General features: G+C 41.4%; 1 protein-coding gene across 1 annotated transcript in view; it reads right to left on the bottom strand.

Annotated features, from left to right (window-relative positions):
* Window positions 1–7017: 7017 nt before the first annotated feature.
* The window catches only part of LOC145994410 (protein-glucosylgalactosylhydroxylysine glucosidase), a 63957-nt gene continuing 50066 nt past the window's right edge, over window positions 7018–20908 (bottom strand). The window contains exons 14-16 of the mRNA XM_083130536.1: window positions 11861–12029; window positions 10582–10713; window positions 7018–7195 (exon numbers count right to left, since the gene is read on the bottom strand). Of these exons, the coding sequence (XP_082986662.1) occupies window positions 7032–7195; window positions 10582–10713; window positions 11861–12029 (465 nt within the window). The 3' untranslated portion in view covers window positions 7018–7031. The remainder of the gene's footprint in view (window positions 7196–10581; window positions 10714–11860; window positions 12030–20908) is intronic.

Raw genomic sequence — 20908 nt, 5'->3', positions numbered from 1 at the left:
ATTCATCCTCTTGATGAGACCACTCGTCATTGACATGACGAGTTATTGCTTGGCATGCGAAAGGTACAAATAACACAAAGGAATTATACTACTGAAAAGACAATGGCAACTCGTTGGATTTTGTGAACCGTTGAACCTGTATCATGGCTGGGTGTAGGATAATTACCTGTCTAACTGAAGTCTCTGAGCTGAATCGAAAATAGCGAAGTCCTCTGTGAGCTTCTCTCTAAGTGTTGACCAAAGCGAGCTTCCACTATCGACCTCCTGTCTTGCTGACCTCCTCTCTCTCCCAACTCAATTCCCAAAGTCCAGTCACTTCCCAGCTTGTCTCACCTCTATATTCCCTGGCCATCGAGCTCTTCCTCGATGCCGAATCGCCGAATCGTGTTTATTATCATAATTGCTACCATGCAAACCGCTGACACCAAACCCAGAAGTGTTACCTATTTCCTGAATGCTCAGGAGGTTTGCATGGCACAACACAATGCATTGTAAACATGCCTAAGAGGCTTGAGACAGCTGAGAGAAAAACAAGTGAATGCCCTGGTCAACATGAAGCGTTCAGAGAGACTTAATAAAATAAACATACAATCCTATGGATTGATACGATATGCACAATAGAAGTAAAACAAGAATGCAAGACAAATATAAATATGATGTTAATAGAAAAACTATTGCATAATAAAACGATTCCAACTATTTTTGTAATTTATTGACATCTTTAACCAGTTAGTAAATGAATTAGTTTGCTACTTTATAAATATCTGATGTATATAAAAATAACAAATTGATTTCTTTCTATGTATTTATTAATAATGCATTTTTAAATATTTAGAAATTCATTATTTTTTTATATTGAATGACATTATAAATATGTATATCATAATTTTATATGTAAAATATGTGCGCGTGTGTGTAGATTGAGATATCCCCCCCCCATCACCAATATGATTTTGCACCCTTATGTTGGGCACAATGTAACGTCCATTTACATAACTTTGCAACGTAAGGGAGCGGGGGTACATTCGAATCCCATAGTAAGCAATGTGTTTATGTTTTTTCTTTCGTTCATTTATATCATCGGGTCAACAGTCAACACCCATCCTTATCATAAGCTGAAATGCAAAGTGACACGAATACAATTTTGATCTCTAGAATGAGAAAGACAGATGCTGAGAATGGTGTGAAACTGCAAATTTCCATATAATTTCCCTCTGACACATTGACATGACGACGCCGAAAAGGGTTTCAGGTAAAACACAATGCTCAGTCGATCACTCCATTTCCCTCACCTCCCGATAAACATTTTCTTGCCTTCCGCTCCGATTTGTGTCAGTAATCAATTTTTGTAACGCATTTTTATCTAAGCGTGTCTGTCCAATGTTAGTAAACTAAACATTAGAGAAAAAATATATGTTGACTACTACCAACACTGCAGACGCTGCCAAAATCTTAGGTACCCTGGCTTCTTAGAACCATGTGCTTTGAACAGGAAAATGCACCGTGGGATGAGCGCGGGAAGACCCAAACATATGGTGGGGGTTGATCGGAGCCAATGGGGATTGCCCTCCGAATTTCAAGGGTACCCAACAGAGGCAGCAGCTTTTGCTCGTGGAAATCGGCAGAAGCCACGGTGGATGGGGGTGGGTGCGGGCAACACCGAAGGCACAATCGGGATCATTCGGGCAGACGTTCGGGACTGCCTGGAGGGCCAGGCTACTCGGGTAAGGCAGCAGCGTTCTCGGACGGAAGATAGAATTTCTGGCAGTGGAAGGGGTTTCGGAGAGACGATAGTTGAATTTTCATGCTCCGAGAAGAGAAAATTGGGGAAATTGGGAATGGGGAAAATTATTATTTTTTCTTACGGTGTTGTGGGTACGCAGTGAGTACCTTGCGTATCCAGAATGCACGTCGCTGCTATCTACCCGACATTGGAAATTGACGGATGAATTTGTCATTTTTTAAAAATCTGAAAACTTTCCCTATCTACGTTTTGGTCCAGTTTCAGACGAACTTATATAGTTCCGATGTTCTACCGAGTTCGTTTGTTAATGTTTGTTATGTTAAAGTGATTGTGGCCGACCGATCGACGGACAGTCTGGCGATGTGATGGTCACATTGCATCAGGAAATTCTAAATTGTGCCGGTAGAGTTTGATGTGCGCAATGTAGCGAAATGTCTGTGAAAGGGTGTTCCTTAACGAGATGTTGAGATTTTGGTACTGATCTGATATTCCCCGGACAGATTTCTTCATTTTTACAGAAGAAACTACTTACGGTAATAAGTTCCTGTAGCATTGTCTAACATCTGGAAGGTGTTTTGTGTGATGTGGGAATGTTTCATAGCGGAAATTCAACCATTGACGCATAGCCCCACAAACCATTTGCGGAAACGTACGTTCTTCAGTTACAAAAACACTTTTTTTTTAAAAAAAAAAAATGCAATTACTGTGATCAAAAAAACTTGAATACACGTTAAAGAATGTTCCGCGAAGCAGATAGATAAGTACAAATGTCAAAAATTGACAAAACCAAGAAGTTATAGGTGTCCGGGGAATATCAGATTTTCACCGAGATTTTTATTGTTTATTGACATTTATTGTATTATTAATAACGAGAAGTTGTAGTCGGCACTATTCAAGGAACTGTTGGCCCACTGTACCCGCTCGAGAATTACGTTGACTTATTTTATTCGATAGATTTCGATGTTTTATGTAACATAAAGTTGGTTCTGGCGCGCGGAAAACACAAATAACGGAGATATTTGATCCCAGAGTATGGCCCCCGTAAGTAAAAACCTGCCATTTCTGAGTACTTTCGCAGCTTTATATTGGTAGACACAGATTGTACATACGCACACTCGAATAGCGAAAGAATACGTGCAAACCAGGCACGTGTTCAAAACACATGCCCCCCGCAAGTACCAGGATAAACGTACCAATAAAAATAATAGTAATAACAATAATAATTTTAATAATAGTAGTAGTAATAACAATAATAATTTTAATAATAAAATATTATTATTATAACATTATTATTATTATTGATTTGATTCATTTCACTTCGCTTATGTGCCACTTTTGGCTGATTTGCGAAGATGATGATGAGTGATGATATGATGAAATTGATGAATGGACACTCACAAACATCCATGTTCAAGCCGGGATTCGAACTCGGAACCAACATTATTATTATTAGTAGTAGTACCCTCGTAAATTATGCAAAAAGGGGGTAGATGTTGGTGCTGTTCGAATAAACGATTTGAATTATTTCTTCAACACGTTCAATTCAATTTCACATTAATTATGGAAAACAAGCACACAAACTATTTTTGAAAGACAGAAAATGCTTGATACCAAATATAATTCTTTTTTACATTAACATGTATAACTTTGATGCACGATATATGTTTCACATATATGCAACATGGAGCAACGTGGACACTAAATTGTGTACGTATTCAAAGTTTATTTAATAAATATTATATACAACATATATTATTTAAATACATTACACATCCAATTCATCCATCTCGCAATAAACTATCAGCAAAAATTACATAAATTGTCTCCCAAATGTGCACGTTCCCTTTCCTCTAAACAATTGAGGGGTCAAGTGAGACAGGGAACTATGCCACAAATCTTGAAAATTTTATTTTCTGCCATTTTCAGTCTTCTCCTACCATCTGTCATCTATCATGTGAACTACAACCATGTGGCATGGCTCCCGCTTGTTCTGCAGCAGATTTTCTGAGTTCTTGAATCCGTCCTCATCAGCATTTTGAGTGAGAAGGAGCTATGCCACTTACTGATGGTGTCTGCAGTAGGAGTGGCAGAGGTTGTGTTGCAGTAACCGGTGCAAGATCCAGAAGACATATGAAGTTGTCTTTATGTAGATCATATGTAACCTTGTGAACATGATTTACTTTCAGGCAAAAGTATTTAAGCCTTGTTCAAAGTATTTGATGTGGTAGATTGATTTTTCCGCATGGGTATACTACAACAATATACCATACATGTTCATAATAAATGGTATTTATATTGAAATTCATATTTTTCCTTTTGAATAATTTACCTAACAATATGTTCAGCAAAAAAAAAAATACCCTTTGTTATACAAATTATGACTCAACGCAATGCTTTAGAAAACTCAATTTATTTCCATTTCTTGTCAAAGTGGCATAGCTCCCTCTCTCACTAGACCCCTCAATTGTTCATGCATTTAAAAGAAAATCAATTAAGACAAGTCTTATGTCTCTGTCTGAAAATTTACAATGCATTACAGAAAACAATGACATATAGCAAGCGAAGCGATGAAGAAATTTTTTGAATCCAACTTCTTTGCAACGTGTAATCAATATTGATTTAATAGGGCGCAAATAATTTCACGGGACGCCAATGGATTCTCTCTTTTACAACTTTGTGCCTCCCCGATGGTGAAGTAGTAACATCGTCGTCGCCTTGTGATCAAGAGGTCCCGGGTTCGATACCCGGTGGAGGCACATGGCACAGTGGTTCGGATCCCACTTTAAACTTTAGGTCCAGTCCCGATTAGCCTTTCTGTGCGTAAAGTGGATTTAAAACGAAAGATCAATCAATCAATCTTACAACTTATTTTCATTTAGATCGTTCGGCACCCAGGGCCGACTCCCGCCGCCCCCTTGCTACGATTCTGAAGTTGAAAAGACTAAGAAAAGGAGGTATTGCGAAAGAAGCGAGCAAGGAAATTTTACGAAAAGTATTTTTATTTGCATAAAATTTGAAGTTGCGGCCGGTAATTGCCCCCTAGAACTCATTTCAGTCCATTTTGCGCCCTCCCTTCCTTGTGGTTGCGCCACTGAAAAGATCACATAAGACCAAACAGTCCTAACGTAACGACAATATAAACACCAATAAATCTAACACTCCTAACAATAATTTCACTTCTATTTTGGTTTTATAGGTCCCTTTGGAACCACGGGTTGAGACTGAAGGAAACTGCTTACGAGCTGAATACCAGATGATGGTGGAGCACATAAGTGTTGTGTTCCTTCATCAACGTCATATTGTGATCAAGCGCACAAACAAAAGGCTGCGTGCGCTTGTGGTTGAAAATGTATACCACGAGCGCACAAAATCCATAGCGATGTTGCCACATTGCGTCAACTGTTTCTGCCTTTCAAGTGACCACGTCTGGGTCCTTATAAGTTGGTATATTATGTATCATATATTATGTGAATGGCTATATTCAGAACACCCTATTCCATTTAAATAACCTCACTATCTCATAAAGAACTTGGCCTCGTAAGACGGGCAATGTATCGCTGCAGAAGGAGGGAGACACCAGCAGACCCCAGAGACATAGTCGAACCTAACCTAGCCATTACACAATCGTAGCTATAGCAACGCAGCATTGGATGTTGTGCGCTCGTGGCACCTTTCATATACCACGAGCGCACACTTTCATATTTTTGTGCGCTAGTGGACTGCACCCCATCACACATCGTCATGATGAACGTAAAGATGTAAAAGAAGAAAGCATGGAAAATAGATTGACGACTGTGTGCATTCCATGCTACCGAAATTTACACCCTCCTCATAGCCTACACAAACTCACAGACTTTTAATCAAAACATAGAATGAAATACTTCAGATGAGTGGTTAAAGTAGCCGACCTCTATTCCATAGTTGAAACCGTGGTTTCTTTCCTTCTGTCCGTGACCAAGGCCACTGACATTTTTCTCTGTTTCCTTGTCCCGTCTCTTCCACAACTTTTTCAGCTATTGGCAAAGAAAGAACTTCGGCACGTACTTCGTTGGAAAATAAATATTTGACGATAATGGCTATTGTTACTATTTGAATTTGTATTTTTGTTATTTAGCGCCGCTTTACTTCCATTTTTTGGCTAATCACGACTATATGAATGAGATGTACGTTAGGCAGAAGTCAGGCATTAGTCAGGACAGTCCTTTTTTTAGTCCTTGTTCCGATATTTTAAAACTTAAACGGGACGCCAAAATGTCCATTTTTGTGACTGACTTACCTAGGTATAGGCATAGAATTACTGCAACAATACACATTCTCTGCTATTACTATGAACTATGCCATTGTTGGGTGGAAATTATTTCAATGTCAACAATGTGCCATATTCCAATTTTCTTAAGATATTGGAGTTTCCTCTCTAGCTGGACAAATTTACGCCACTGAACGAGCGTTTTCGTACATGAATGGCTTGTGAACAAGTGATTGATTGATTGATTGACTTGCTTTATTTTACTTCGCTTTTTGTGCAACTTTCTGGCTAATATGCGAAGATGGGGATGAGTGATATGATGAAATTGATGAATGGAAACTCACAAACAGCCATGCCCAGGCCGGGATTCGATACCGGGACCCCTGGCGTCACAGCGCGATGTGCTTCCGGCTGTGAACAAGTGACATGAACAATCTTTCAGTACAAGCTTTGTCAGCTGTGTTGATTAATAACCTGAACTTTAATCACACGTGTGCAAACTTTTACAAAATGTTATTTGAAAAGAAGATCCATAAAAAAGCAATGAATGACTTTTAATTCTAAAGGACTGCTTGGCTGTTCATTTCCACAGTATTTATTTCATTAGTTTTGAAACATAAGTATTTATAGCGAGAAGTTTTTACATTAAAATGTGTATATTTTACCGTCCCGTTTTTCTTTCAAGGAAATATGAAAAATGTCTCATTTTGTTGTTTAAAGAATCTGGTCAACTTAATTAGTTGATTAGATGAAACTGATTAAGACACACTCATGCCGATGCCGGGATTCAAATCCATGAACTTCGATGGCGAGATCAAATTTCGACCACCGTGGTGGCTATTAAAAGTGTTGCCACTAATATATCTGTTCCACAGCAAAATTGGAATACAAGGCAAAGAAATGAGCATGGATAGAGAAGATTGATGATAATGAAATTTACGGTTGAATGGGAGGATATTTTTATGGTGTGAAATTTAAATTCGAATAGACGAGACTTTACTGTATATAATTTTATTTCACTTTCGTTTCGTACATGTGTGTTTAAGGGATCAGCTTCACGACTATGTTTCTGAGATGTTGCATCATTCCCTCTTCTGGGAATTGTGGGCGTGGCCTCGGCCCAGTTTGACCAATCAAATCTTGTGGAAGAGGGCAGTTGGTAGCCGTTGTTGTCTTGATTTCAAACTTCCTTCTTTCCAAAGTCACTGGAACGATACAAGAATGAGTGAAAATACTTTTTTGTGAACTTACAAACACTATCAACTATGCAATTGGTGTTAGAAAAATATTTTTAAAAATGTGAAGTATAAATTGATATTTTTAAGACCTTTAGTTTTTTTTTTTTTTTGCTCATTGTTACGGTTTGTGTTTCTCTGCAGGATGTTTCCAGTCATACAATAATTAAATTCAGTCTTAAGCCCGCATCACACGGAACTGGATTCCCAGTAGGTGTGCCCTAGTTGGCGCTGGACTGGCTACCAATTTGCTAGTTTTCGCCTCACACGATACTTATCAGCGTACTTGTCGATAGACTTTTGTTCCCATACGAGGGAAGTTGTAATGGCAGCCGCGTGAGATGTAAACAATGTATCACTTCACATTTTTAAAATCCGATAACTATTCAACCGAGAGGAATAACGTATCGTATAAAACGTTATTAGGTACAAAACAATGGCGCTGCTAAAATACATACTTTACAACGTTTACTGTACACGTATGAAAGAATATTTTAGTTTCAAATGTAAACACCGTGCACTCAGCATAGATGGTGTAACTCAACGCGCCTTTCATGCTGTATACGTTATACATTGCTGGAGTAACACTCGGAAACCACAAGCAAGAACGCTCCTTTGCACACTCACAGATTATCTTCACATGGCGAAACTTTGCTCTGATTGGGTGTTCCACAGAATCCAGTCGAGGAAAGCAAGTAGCAATCAGAACATGTCCTATTCCTCGAAACCAGTCAAGCAGTCAGCCAGGCGGACATGATTGCTACCTAGAAAGGTAGTTGAGCGCCAACTAGGGCATTCCTACTAGAAATCCAGTTCCGTGTGATAGGGGCTTTATTTTGTTGGTGTAGAAATATTGTCACGATCCATAACACACACACACACACACACACACACTGCTTTCTAAGTCCAAATGTAATCACATAACAAATTATTAATCGTGGGTTATGTAGAATAGATATAAATATATAGATAACGAAACATCATTACTTGCTTCAGATTCCATTATATACGATAATAATAATTGGATCTGACTAGATTCAGTGTATTTTAAAAATGCACTACAGCACCTTGTAAAAACATAATTTAAATACTTTTGATTTTGCCTGCCATCTCTAGAAACATAGAATACCTTCAACTAATCAATGAAAACGTCAACTTCCTGGATTCGTCAAATCCGAATAATATTTTGTTTTGATGTCAGGTATGGCATTATTCTATTCGGATATCTGCATCCGCTAATTTCAAAATATTTTAAAACCGTGTTTTATAGTACGACCATAAGCAAAAGAGCCTGCGCGGAACCGCGTGTCGTGTGTATCGTACTTGCGCATGTAGGGCGGAAGGGGAGCAGGTTTCCCCGTGGTCCGAGCTGTAGTCACAGGCGTATGTAGAGGGGGATTGATGGGGCTACAGCTCCCTTCGAAATTTCTAGAAAATCAAAATTTTAAAATAAATGCAGCGAGAAACTCGGGGGGGGGGAGAAAGTGGAAAATGCAACCCTCCCCCTCCTTGATTTCGTCTAACTTTTGTAAACTCTGTCTTTTGTTCTTCCCTTCCTCCTATCTCCCTTCATTGTAATCAGATACAAGCAGAGATTAATTCAATGCCCCGGGGGGAAAATCCCCTACCGAAAATTTCAATAACCTGTCAGAGCATTCGGACAATATCCTAGAAATTTGGCAACGATGTTCACTTTGGCCTTTTTTAATCCATTTTAATTTAACTTAGAACTTACTTTTTCGTAATAATGAGCACTGATTCAGCCCTCTCTATAAGTAAAAGTAAAAATGAAGAGCGAATTTAAATTATCTAACTGCCAACCTGGGCAGGTGGAGATCATACAATCAGTTACGAGATGACGTGTGGTCAGCACGACGAATCCTCAGTCGTTGTAGGTTTCCATTACTCATTCGTAGCTCCCAAATTTGCTCACGATGATGGGTGGCCCCCGGTCCCATACACAGGAGAAAAGTTCTTATGCTTTCGCCAGGAGTAAATGCTAACTACAGGGTGGCCCAAAATTAGGTATACGGTACCAGTTTCTTTATTCATCAATGTCCTCCATCAAAAAGTTATGATAGTACTACGACTGTGTACTTTCAAATTACCAGCCATCATTCATAGCATCAAGATATCTGAAAAGGATAAAGAACTTACAAAGAACAATGCCAGGCCGACAGTGGTATATACTGTTGCAATCCCGTCTTACCTGGGATCTGAGGTCACAGGGATGTTTCAATGATACATTTTAGGTAGAGCTTAATTGCATCTGTTGGCTAAACCTGCTCCGATTAAGAGGGAAGAGATATGGAAAGTTGAATGGAGAGGTTATTTACGCTTGTTCATACCTGGTAGGTGTGTGATGTTCTTGTCCAGATGCTTCTTGCAGACCGAATTGTGACTGGTGCCAAGGTTCTATCCTGCGACCCTTGGCTCACCAAACCGAGCAATCCCTTGCGACTCGTAGCATGCTAGGCAGCCGTAACTCCGTGTTCCGTCGTCGTAGTTCTGTAGTTGTAATGTGTCGTAGAGGTCCAATGAGAGCCAAAATCAAAATGAGACCGAGCTCAGAGAGGGAGCTTCCTTTTATAATCTTAGGCTTCGAAAGGTTGTTAAACCTTTCGAACACGCTAGATCTTGTTTAGATCCGCGCGTTTGCCTTTCAGTCATTGTTTTCACGGAAGTTACAAAGTTAGCGCATTTAGGGATCGCCCGCTGGTCGGACAATTCCAGGAAATAAACAAGCGTGAATATTACCATGACGAGGTTTTCTCGGTTTAATAATCTCCATATCTCTACAATACTGTGTACCTACTTTTGGGCCACCCTGTATAATAAAATTCCATTTCATTGAAACTCAACAATAAACACATGTAAAGCGGCAGAATTGGTGTAATGTAAGCTTCTACTGTTGTAAGACATTTCAACTTCTTGCAGCTATTTTTACGGTTTGTCAGTCAACAGTTTCCTGAGGAATGGTAGTGACGTGCATGCATCGAAATTTACACTTAATTTAATTCCACATGAGAGGTAAGCGCAATTTTAAAATATCAGTATTGATTTTATCAGCATTATGATTTAATGTCTATGATATCGTCCCTCTTGAAGTTTGATATCACCCCCTGGAGAAAAGTGGCTGGATTTAGCACTTGATACAAGGGGACAATGCCCCTCCGCCGCCCCCTTTCATTGTCCGCCTTTGCGTTCGTTTGTTTAATAAATGTTTCGTAAATGAATCTACTCTTGAAAGATAATGTATATTTTCTGAATTTTTGACCTGTTACCACATAGTTATTTTTTGGAATTTTGGAATTTTGGAATTTCGTACAAGCTAAAAATAAAAATAGAATACATACTTGCATCATTTAATGGCCTCTCTTCTTCGTCAAGTACTATTACCAAAGGATAGTTTGATGTAACCCCAGGTCTTATGGTTACAAATTCCTTCGTTATTTCCAACGACAATGTATTTCCAAGATAGTTGATGCCTGTGGGGGAAAGACACTAACAAGTAGTATATACTAATCACAAACAATTATAGCTCTAAAACTTATAAAAGATGCAAGCCCTTCAGGTGTTTTAGAAATGTTTAAAACGAATGGCTAATAAAAAAGTGCATGTCCTATTGCTTTATTAATGAATTGTTTCCTGTGGAAAGTTTACGAAGCAAACAATTTGAGAGCGTCCCTTTACCAATTATATCACTCATCCCCATCTTCGCGATTAGTCCAAAAGGGGAAGAAAAGCGACGTAAAATAAACAAATTACACGAAGCAAACCTTTAATCTTTCTCTATCTCGTCAGACTATACTGACAGGTCTGGCCCATACGGAGGCTTATTTGGAATTAGGTCGTGACAATAAAGAACTTGTTGGTTTCATCTCGAATGGTTCAATAATATGTGTTTCATCCAAAATATTTACTAAGAAACCGCTATTAATAGTTATTTCAAGTAATCATAGGCTTGCATATGATTATATCCAGTAGCCAAGATTTAAAACTAGGTACTTTGCTAAGAGTTGCATGATAGCTTCAATTTTGCGCAGCAGTAAAATCAAAATAGTCTTGAATAGAAACAAAATTAATTTGTAGTGACTTCTGTTGGCAGGTTTTACGGTATGGGAAATATGATATACAAACTATGGAAATGTATTTTGTTTTCAACACTGGTGGAGATGGTACCAAACAAGACACCTAGCCTATCTGTGCATAAAGTGCACTTAAAACAATAAATCAAGCAATGAAATCATGTACAAAACAGTGGGTTGATGCACGTTCAAGCGTCATTTATTTCCTCTCCAATTATTGTTGCCAGCGTGCATCTTTTGTAGCCAGATCATAAAATCGTGTAAGGTGCAAGCATTTAACTCTCAAGCCACTGCTTTGGTAGAGGCTTGTTTAGTCCCAATCTATGAAGCTTTTCCTAACGAATCTATTCAAGATATTGAAAAACGTTACTTTTTTTTTTTAAAAGTGAACAACTAGACGCGATCATTCTACTACATTCTTATTTATAATTATGAAACACACTAAATCTTTTACAATCTCACAATATTCTACATCCTAGTACAGTTAGTTCTTAATTTCAAATAATGAACACAGGTGGCGCCATCTGTGATTTAACTTTTCACTTACCGGTAATGTTAAGTGACGTGGTTTCCGGGGGTAGTTTTGGGTTGATTTCCAGTGACTCTAGGCGTATCCTAATCCCTCCATAACCGAATATCACCGCCTGGAGAAATCCTCCCATTCCAGTCAGGAAGTTAACGGCCCCAAGGTAAGGCGGTTTCACCTCTGTCCATATCTGAAAGTCGAGGAAACGTTATTATTACTACCACTGGCGGCGATTTTTGCTACTGTTTATCCCCGCACTATGCTAAACCTTATGTAAGTAAAATGTCCTTGCCCTTGCAGTTTTGGAACCCAATCGCCGCCACAGATTACTACTACTCTTAGTGGCGGTGGTAGCTACTATATACGAGAGATGCTCAGAAAGTAATGTTCTACATTTTTCTCATTCCGGAATGAAGAGAGTAGTGTGCAAATGGAAGGATAGCAAGTTTAATGCCCACGTGTGTGTAAGTTCATAGCTGTCTGATATCTTAGTAGCGAAGAAAGTGTGGGAAACATTCACAAACTGTTGTGTGAGTGCATGGAAGTTCTGCGGACAATAGGAGCACCGTTGGACGCTGGATGCAGAGAGTTAAGGCTTCAGGAAGTGGAGAACCAGCTGCATGATCGGCCGCGGTTACACGAGGTGCTGCAGCAGTCAGCTCACGAGAAGGTCCCCAAACGAGGTTAGACGGGGTGCGGGGGTAAATAGAAGGACTGGTTCATTTGCAGATTTTAGGGGTAGAAGAAATTCTTCCGCTGCGGTCCGTATCCCTTTGGAAGTGCGTAGGAGTTGATTTGCGTCAATCACACAGAGCGTGTGTCTGCAGCAACAGGTTTTTGCTTTTCTTTCAGTGTCCATTATTTAGACTGTATTTCAAATAATTTCCAAAAGAATATACAGTAGATAGTAAATATGCCTTTGAGCACAGTTTTGATTTCTTGACCAAACGACCACAAAAAGTTGAAAAACTCACTTTCTCTCCCTGTTCCGCGCCTTATTTATTGCGCTGACGATGTTTCACGGGGGCAGAAAAGCAGTGATGAGTGAAAGATGAGCTCTCATCCTCTCATCCTCTCATCTTCTCATCTTCTCATCTTCTCATCTTCTCATCTTCTCATCCTCCAAAATGTTTGTAGATCGTGACCTTTGTAAACCTCTCTCTCGAGAACGATGTGCCACACACACACACACATACACACATACACGCATACACACATACACACATACACTCATTTTCTCTCCACGTTCCGTGCCTTATTTATTACGCTGGCGATGTTTCAGGGCGCAGAAAAGCAGTGATGAGTGAAAGATGAGCTCTCATCTTCTCATCTTCTTATTCTCTTATTTTTGAAGGACCAAATGTTTGTAGATCGTGACCTTTGTAAACCTCTCTCTCGGGAACGATGTGGCACACACATACACACGCGCGCGCGTGTATCATTTTCTCTCCCTGTTCCGCGCCTCATTTATTGCGCTGACGATGTTTCACGGGCGCAGAAAAGCAGTGATGAGTGAAAGATGAGCTCTCATCCTCTCATCCTCTCATCCTCTCATCCTCTCATCTTCTCATCCTCTCATCCTCTCATCTTCTTATTCTCTCCACCTTCAGAATATTGTCGTCAACATTAGAGATGAAGTTGGAGTGCTGGAATCAACGGGAACAAATATTTATATATCGTGATCTTCGTAAACCTCTCTCTTGGGGGAAGGATGTGGCATATACACACGCGCGCGCGTGCGCGTATGCCTTTTATTATTTCCGTATTGTAACACAAACAAACAAACAAAATAATAATTGTTGTTTTTTAGGATACCTGGCCCCTATAACCTCGCCAGGGTGCGTGGTGCCCAACCAAAAAGTAAAAAAAAGGTTCTCTAACGGCTGCGGTTATAGATTACCGCACCTCTGTAGAGTTTCACGTGTTTTTTTTTTTCCCCAAACTTCCATGAAACCCTACAGAGGACCTCCGTAATGCATGCAACGTGTACTAACGACTCTAGTGTTATTAGATGTTGTAATATTTTTGGTAATAGAGTTTTATTGTGAGATATAGATAAAAATAATTATGTTTATTATTAATATTTTCTTGATGAAGATGGAGAATGTATGTGTGTGTGTTACAAATAAAGTTGCATGCTTTTTTCTAGTGTGTGTGTATGTGTTTTTGATGTTTCGACAGCATCTGAAACGATAAAAAAGAAATTTTATTGTTAATTTTCACGTGTAAAAAACAACAACAAATTTTTTTGTGCAAATTGTCTGATTGTCTCGTGCTATAGTGCAAAAAAAGATATTGTAACTGATAACTAATGAAATTGACATTTGTAACTGATCTGAACTAGTGAAATTCGTATTGTGCCATTGTAACTGATTGTGCTAGTGCAGAAAATTTCTTATTGTGCAAGAAAAGATGTTAAAAACTTGTTAAAACTGCTCTGTGACCCTCTCGTTCTTCACGTCGTAGGCGAAGGACTTCTCTGCAATCAGGATGACACTGCATAGGGTATCCTCGGGCAAGGCATCGTGGAACTCGCAGACGATCTTGATGTTGGTTCGATCGTTGACCACCACCTGCTTCCTCTTAGATGTGTTGATGACGGTCATGGGTCTCCGTGCTTTGAATTCGCTGGGCGTGTAGTACATGTCCACGCTCCCCTCGGTCACGCGTTTGTAAGCCGAAAACGCTTCGTAAAGTTTGAGATAATCGTTTTTGGTCACGTCGAGGTTGTAATTCTCGCGCGGGAACACTTCGTTGCGTCCATTCTTCAGATAAACGTTCTTGATCTTGCAGTCGTCGAACTTGCTGGAATCTTTTTCCTGATTCTTGTCCCTCCCGGTCTGAAAAAGCACTACGACGAAATCTGGCATGTCGAACTGTATGTTGTTGAACTGCGTCGTCAAGTCGAATTCCATGTGACTTCCGGACGCTATTTTTTGCACGCACTGGTAACCGTGAAAGTGAATCGGTACCTGCGGACTTTTCAAGATCTCCGCTTTGTACTTGAGGGCGTAGTTCGTTTCGTATTCCACCACCGGCATTCTCAATTCCATGCTCCGGATGACGCACTTGGCTGCTTCGGGTAAAGTGTTGGCTATCGGCGTAGTGCCGTCCGGACCCAAAGTAGCGTATCGCATCAGTGCGTCGTTGTCGTTGGCCGCTCTTCGAAATGTGATCCTCAGTCCTCCCTTCCACATGATCTCCTTGTAGTCCGAGAAGAATCCTGGAAGCAGACGCATGGGAAAGAGCACCGTGTGACTTCTCGTCGATATTTTGGTCCCGGCTTCGAATCCTCCCGCCTGATAGTACGCTGCGTCCGTTTTGGATAATTTCAACGTTCCCACTGCCGTCGACGTGATGCCTGGATAGTCTATTCTGTCGATGACGGTGTTGTGTTTCCTCACCTCCACCTGCGAGAACAGGTGAGGCACGAAGTTGTCCACGAGTATCAAGTTTGCTGCTGCGGGAAACGCGTCTCCGCTTTCCTTCTTCACCACGTCGAATTGAAGGTAGAGGTCCGCTCTGTGAGGATGAATGAACCCGTCGCCTACGTCCACGTCGTATTCGATCTCCCTGTTCGCTTCGTTCAGATTGGCGAACGTGCGACGGTTGGGAGGGAAAGATTGCAATTCGTAACTTTCGATTTGCTCCATTTTCACTATGTATGGTTATTTATTATATGTTGATCTCCACGATGGCAGTAGTTGTTGCACCTGCGAAATCCACCACGTCTCCTTTCTCGTTCGTCACCACCAACTCTATGTCGTCTATGCGGTTGCGACATACTGGAAAATAGATCGGCGAAGAGGGCGTGTAGATGATCGGTTCCATGAATTCGGAACTTGGTTTGAAAGTGGCTATAATTCCCGTCTGCTTGTGACTTCCTAATCCGTCCGAGGATTTCGTGATCATTCCTTCCGCCACGTTACAGTGTACGTTCAGAGTCTCTATGGCCAAAAATTTAGGAATGTTTGTTGCCGTGTGCTTGATGCCAGCTTCGAGTTTTGTGTTGTTCTCGAAACCTAAAAGTTCTCCTATGGTGCCCAGGTCCACGGTCTCCGTCGCCGACAGGATTTCCACTCTGTGCGTGACCGAATTTTGAGAAAGGTACGTGCCTTTGGGTAACTGAGCTTGCAAAGTGGAAAGGTTGTATTGTCCTGGCGTGACGACGATGTGTTCGCTTCCGACGCTAATTTTATTGTTGTGCTGCGTGACGTTAGGTATGAGGTACATGCTGTAGAATGCACGCAGAGCCACGGATTTAGGATAGACGATGTCGTCGTGCAGCGTGAGTTTCAAGATTGAAGATTCGCTCGTGAGATGGAACACGCCCATCCTAGTGATGCTGTTTGAGGTTCCACAATGCTTTCTGGAAATCCTCGATCGTAGGGTTATTTATTTTAGAGAGAAACGCGAGCACGGAGAGGCAGAGATGACCGCAGTTCACGTCTCCAAAATTTTGAATGCGTTCGTCGTTGTAGTATATAGAGGTTTTGCTCGTTTTCAGATAATGAATTAAATTTGTAGGTGGAACACCTCCGAAAGAATCGAAAACGAATGCTTTATCATCATTTTTGTGGTAACATATCCAATGCGTGCCTGGATTTTCTTGACCGTCCAAGTTGACTACTCCGCATTCTCTTCTTTTAACGCTTGAAGGTAACGAGTCGGACATGAAAACTCCTCTGAAGTGTTTGATTTGTAACGGTTCGATCAGAGATTCAATGTCTCGGTTGGTGAGTGCTTCTGTTTCTTTTTTTTAAACTTCTTCATCACGCCCTTCCCCTTCTTCTCCATGGCCAGGTTGTGACGTTTCTGTTCTTCCAACTCGGCCTTGTTCTTCTTCGAGTCGATGACTGTTTTCGCGATGGCGGCACTTCCACCGGCCAAACTTCCAACGGCCCCCAATGCTGCCAGGATGGCCGGGATGCTGAATATGAAACCTCCGATCTTTTGCTGTTTCCGCGAACGTTGCAATCTTTTCAATTGAGGTGTGCTGAGAAGTAATTTCATTCCGTGTCCTTTCGACAAGCAAGAACGTTTCTTCTCGCGTTGTTTCTTGGTGAGTAACCCATCGAGGGCACCTAGATTTTTAAGATTCGAATATGGTATCTGGTACACGACACCCTTGGGCTTCATGTTGATGCTCTATGTGTTATTTTCACGGTATGTTATTTATATATATATTCTGAGATTTTTTCTTGTGTAGTTTTTTTACGGTATGTTATTTATATATTTTCAAGGCCTCGCAGTCGTTACACAAATTCTATTATGTGCTTCGTTTTCTTGCCAAGAAGTTCCTTTGTCCCCTTGTACACGATTCGAGTTTTGTTCTCGATTAAAATAGATAGCTTCTCGTCGGATAACATGTTAGCGTATCGATCTGGTAAAAATAGACTGTATTGTGCGTTGAGCAACAGGCATACCTTGGGACCATACTGGGTAGAAACGATTGAACCGGAAGTTATCGTGTAAGGTTTGTCGACTTCCAATTCCTGAATTTTTACATATTCGACTGACAAATTTAGCATTTGTTTTAATGCTTGGAGATCACTCATTTTTTCAGTCGTCATATCAAAGAAAAATTTCAGAGTGTTAGAGAGAAATTTATTTTTTTCACGATGTGTGTTATTTATATATACTTTTTTTCATGAGATTTTTGTATCGAAGATTTTTGTGTGTGTGTTAGAGGAAGAAAGTCCGTGCTTCCGAAAACGCAATGATGAGCGTAATGATATCTTCCGTCTCCTGCTTAGACTTACACCAATCTACTGTGTACCGTCTTCTTCCCTGCCTTGCCTCGTGCAATTCATCTAACCTATCGTTTAATTTTTCCCCTGCGGCCAAAAGCAGAATGTTGAGATCACCGCACCTCAGGCCGCTGATCTCCCGAAGATGGTCCTTGAGAACTATTTCGCATCCCATGTGAAATGCCGGCGTCGTTTTAGCTATAATCACAAGTTTATTAACATCTCCGTTAACTACCTTTTTGAATATTTTAGATAGTAGTTCGTGCGGCAAATCAGTTATGCAAGCCATGTTGTTTTTTTTACTGTATGTTATTTATATACCCCACCCCAATTTTTGTTTCGTGTTCATGGCGATGGTGGTACCCAGTGCGGCGACCCGTTCACCCAGCGATGCGTCTCTGCTCACGAACCTTTCGAAAGCTGCGTGCTCTAACTTTCTGTCTGCTTCGTGACGTGCATCCAGATCCGTCTGCGTGGTGTTGTAGGCGATGTCGTGATCTTTGCATGCGGCGTCCAACGGATTCACACCCTTGTCTCCTCTCTCCAATCTTTTCTCGAGTTTGGTACCCGGTCCGCAGTACTGGTAGCCCGGTAGATGCATCTCGAAAGGTAACTTGTTGATGATGTCGTTCACGAGTCCCTTTCCTTCGGCCACGTTCCAAAATTTCGGAGGCAGCGTGTTGATGATTTTGATCAGGTAACCTATGCCCTTGTCGTCGTTAACGATGAAGTTGGAAAGTTTCGTGCTGATCATGTCCACGATGCCAACCTTCTCGTTGTAGAAATTACGGTTGCCTGCATTCTCTTCGCCGGCTATCACCAACAATCGGTCCACGAGCTTCCTCACGTCGTCCACCCAAACGAATTCTTTGGGTAACGTGTTGTAGCGTTTGACGCCGCTGCCTGTTTTGACCTGGTTCCAAATCGGTTTGATGAGATTTCTGTACTTCTCGCCGCTGCTCGATTTCACCCTATTCTGCGAGGCGTCGTTGTTCTGGTACAAGGCATCCGTCATGATCAGAATTTCCTTGTAACTCTGGTAATCTTCGTCGGTGTAATCTTTCGGCTGCTTTTTGGCGACGAGTTCCCACAGTCCCACCGTACCCGGATACCTGGTCCAACTATCCTTGTCGCCTAAATTGACTTTAATGTCGTTGCCTTCAAAGGTCACCTTCGATTTCCCAATCTTCCACACCACACCGCCGCCTTCGCTGGTTTCCATGCTGGGATACAATCCGAACACTTCATCCTTGTCGAATTTCCCTGTACTCAGGTAGTCTCGTGCCAAAGGTCTCAACTCGATTTTATCCGAAGACGACGACGTGCTGCCTATGGCTCGACGTCGTGACGGTGCATCTTTCAGTTCGAACGGCGTCGAAGGAATGCTCGAAATAGGCGTGGGTACAGCGTAACTTTTAGCTGCGAGCGGTACGAGTTCATTAATCAAATTTTTATTTTGTTCCGTGACACTTTTAATTTCTTTACCTAGACCGCTGATGGCATCGATCACAGGTTGATCCTGACGTTTCTTCTCTTCGTAGAATCCGCGATTCTCGGATTTCCAACCTTTGAAGCGTTTCGCGAGGTAATCGCGAAGCTTGAGATTTTCGTCTTCAATTTTTCGTTTCGTCATGACGTTATTTATACACGTCGTTTCTCACAACGTTGCAACGTTTAGAAAGTCGTTGATTTTGTTTCTGTATTTTCCGTCGTTGGGTTTCCTCGTCATGTCGATCGTCGCGAATCCGAAATCGTCACCGTTCCAGCAAGTAGAGCAGCAGCATTCCGAAAATTGATTGTAGTTCATGTCTCCGCCTACGTAGTCATCGTACGCGTGCTTGAGGTTGGTGTGATCTTGACGAAACAAACATATGAAATTAGCGTTGTCGCGTACTAACTGTTTTGGAATTTTGGAAAACGTTTGAGCTAGGTAAAAGCAATCCATTCCTTTGTGACGACCTTGCGTGAAAAAGTTGCGAATTTCATTTTGATTTTCCAGGATGACATCGTCGAACACAACGACCGAATTTTCACGACAATCGTCGAGTGGTTTTATTTCCGAGGCGAACGTTGCAATGTCCAGACCATCGTACAGTTTCATCAGTTGCTGGTATTTGGATTGCTCCAAACTTTTCGAGAACACGTACAGGTGCCTGTTCTTCCAATCTAGCCAATTTGGTGCGAGGAGAAAATTGTCCACGAGCAGTGTCGTTTTCCCACACCCCGAAGGACCCACGATCAGACAGCGGATGTTGTCGGGGAGCAATTCGCCGTTTTTTTTCTTCGTTTGACTTTCCGAATCAGGTAAACGTTTCACAACATTCCACGTACTCATAGAATCACTTCGTTCGCGTCGATCCAACTTGTTTCCGGAAGTCCCAGCCATTTCACCAAAAGTTTGTTGCCTCTCTTGCGCAAAACTTTTTCGATAAGGTACGTGTCGGGGTATTTAGTTTTAGAGAGTTCCTCCTCGTAGAAGCGCCCCAATAAAATTTCACCGCCACTGTCCTTTATTATATACGTGTGACGGTTCCCGGGTAGAACTCGAACCACGGTAAAAAGTTCAGTGCTCCAGTTTCGTGTGAAACCCCTGTCGAACGTTCGCTTCAATTTACTAACCCTCACCTGTTCTCCAATTTTGTATTTAGCTTTTTTTGTCGTGGGCGTGTACTTTGGACAGTAAACGCTAGAAATTAAACGTTGCTCGTCAGTCTTGGTAACGTCAGCTGGCTTCATGCCTATCGTTCCGTGCCGTGTGTGATTATAGTCGTTAACGAGTTCCGGAAGAATAGTGACCCACTTGTAGCTTCCCTGAAGCGTGAAGCGTGACCACATGCGCGATTTCAGAGTGCGATTGAATCTTTCCACAATGCTGGCCTTGACGTCACTGAAGGTCGAGTAATGTTGAACGTTGTGTTTCCGAATAAACTTTTGGAATACGGCGTTGTAAAATTCCTTCCCTTTGTCCGTGTGCAGAAACCGAGGTCGTCTGCCGCCGCTTTCGCGAAAAATTGTCTTGAATGCTTCCGTGACGCACGTTCCCGTTTTCGCCTTCAAAGGTAGAGCCCATGCGAATTTCGAAAATGTGTCTATGACGGTGAGGAGGTACTTGTTGCCCTTGTTCAATTTATGTACGTTTTTTAACTTGCCGCTACTCATTTCGACGAGGTCGCTTTCCCAGAGGTCGTCGATTCCCTTGGTTACCACAGCCAAACGTTCGTAGTTGCGGCGTGCAGGTTTATGCAATTCTTCGACGATGGTTTGCCTTGACATTTTTTCTTAGAGATTACGTTTCAAGAGAAGCACAAGCGTGATGGGA

The sequence above is a fragment of the Lepisma saccharinum genome, chromosome 10 (genome assembly GCF_977018435.1).
Source record: "Lepisma saccharinum chromosome 10, izLepSacc3.1, whole genome shotgun sequence".
NCBI lineage: Eukaryota > Metazoa > Arthropoda > Insecta > Zygentoma > Lepismatidae > Lepisma > Lepisma saccharinum.
Note: the sequence above shows the minus strand (reverse complement) of the source record. Positions and strands in the feature narration are given on the sequence as shown.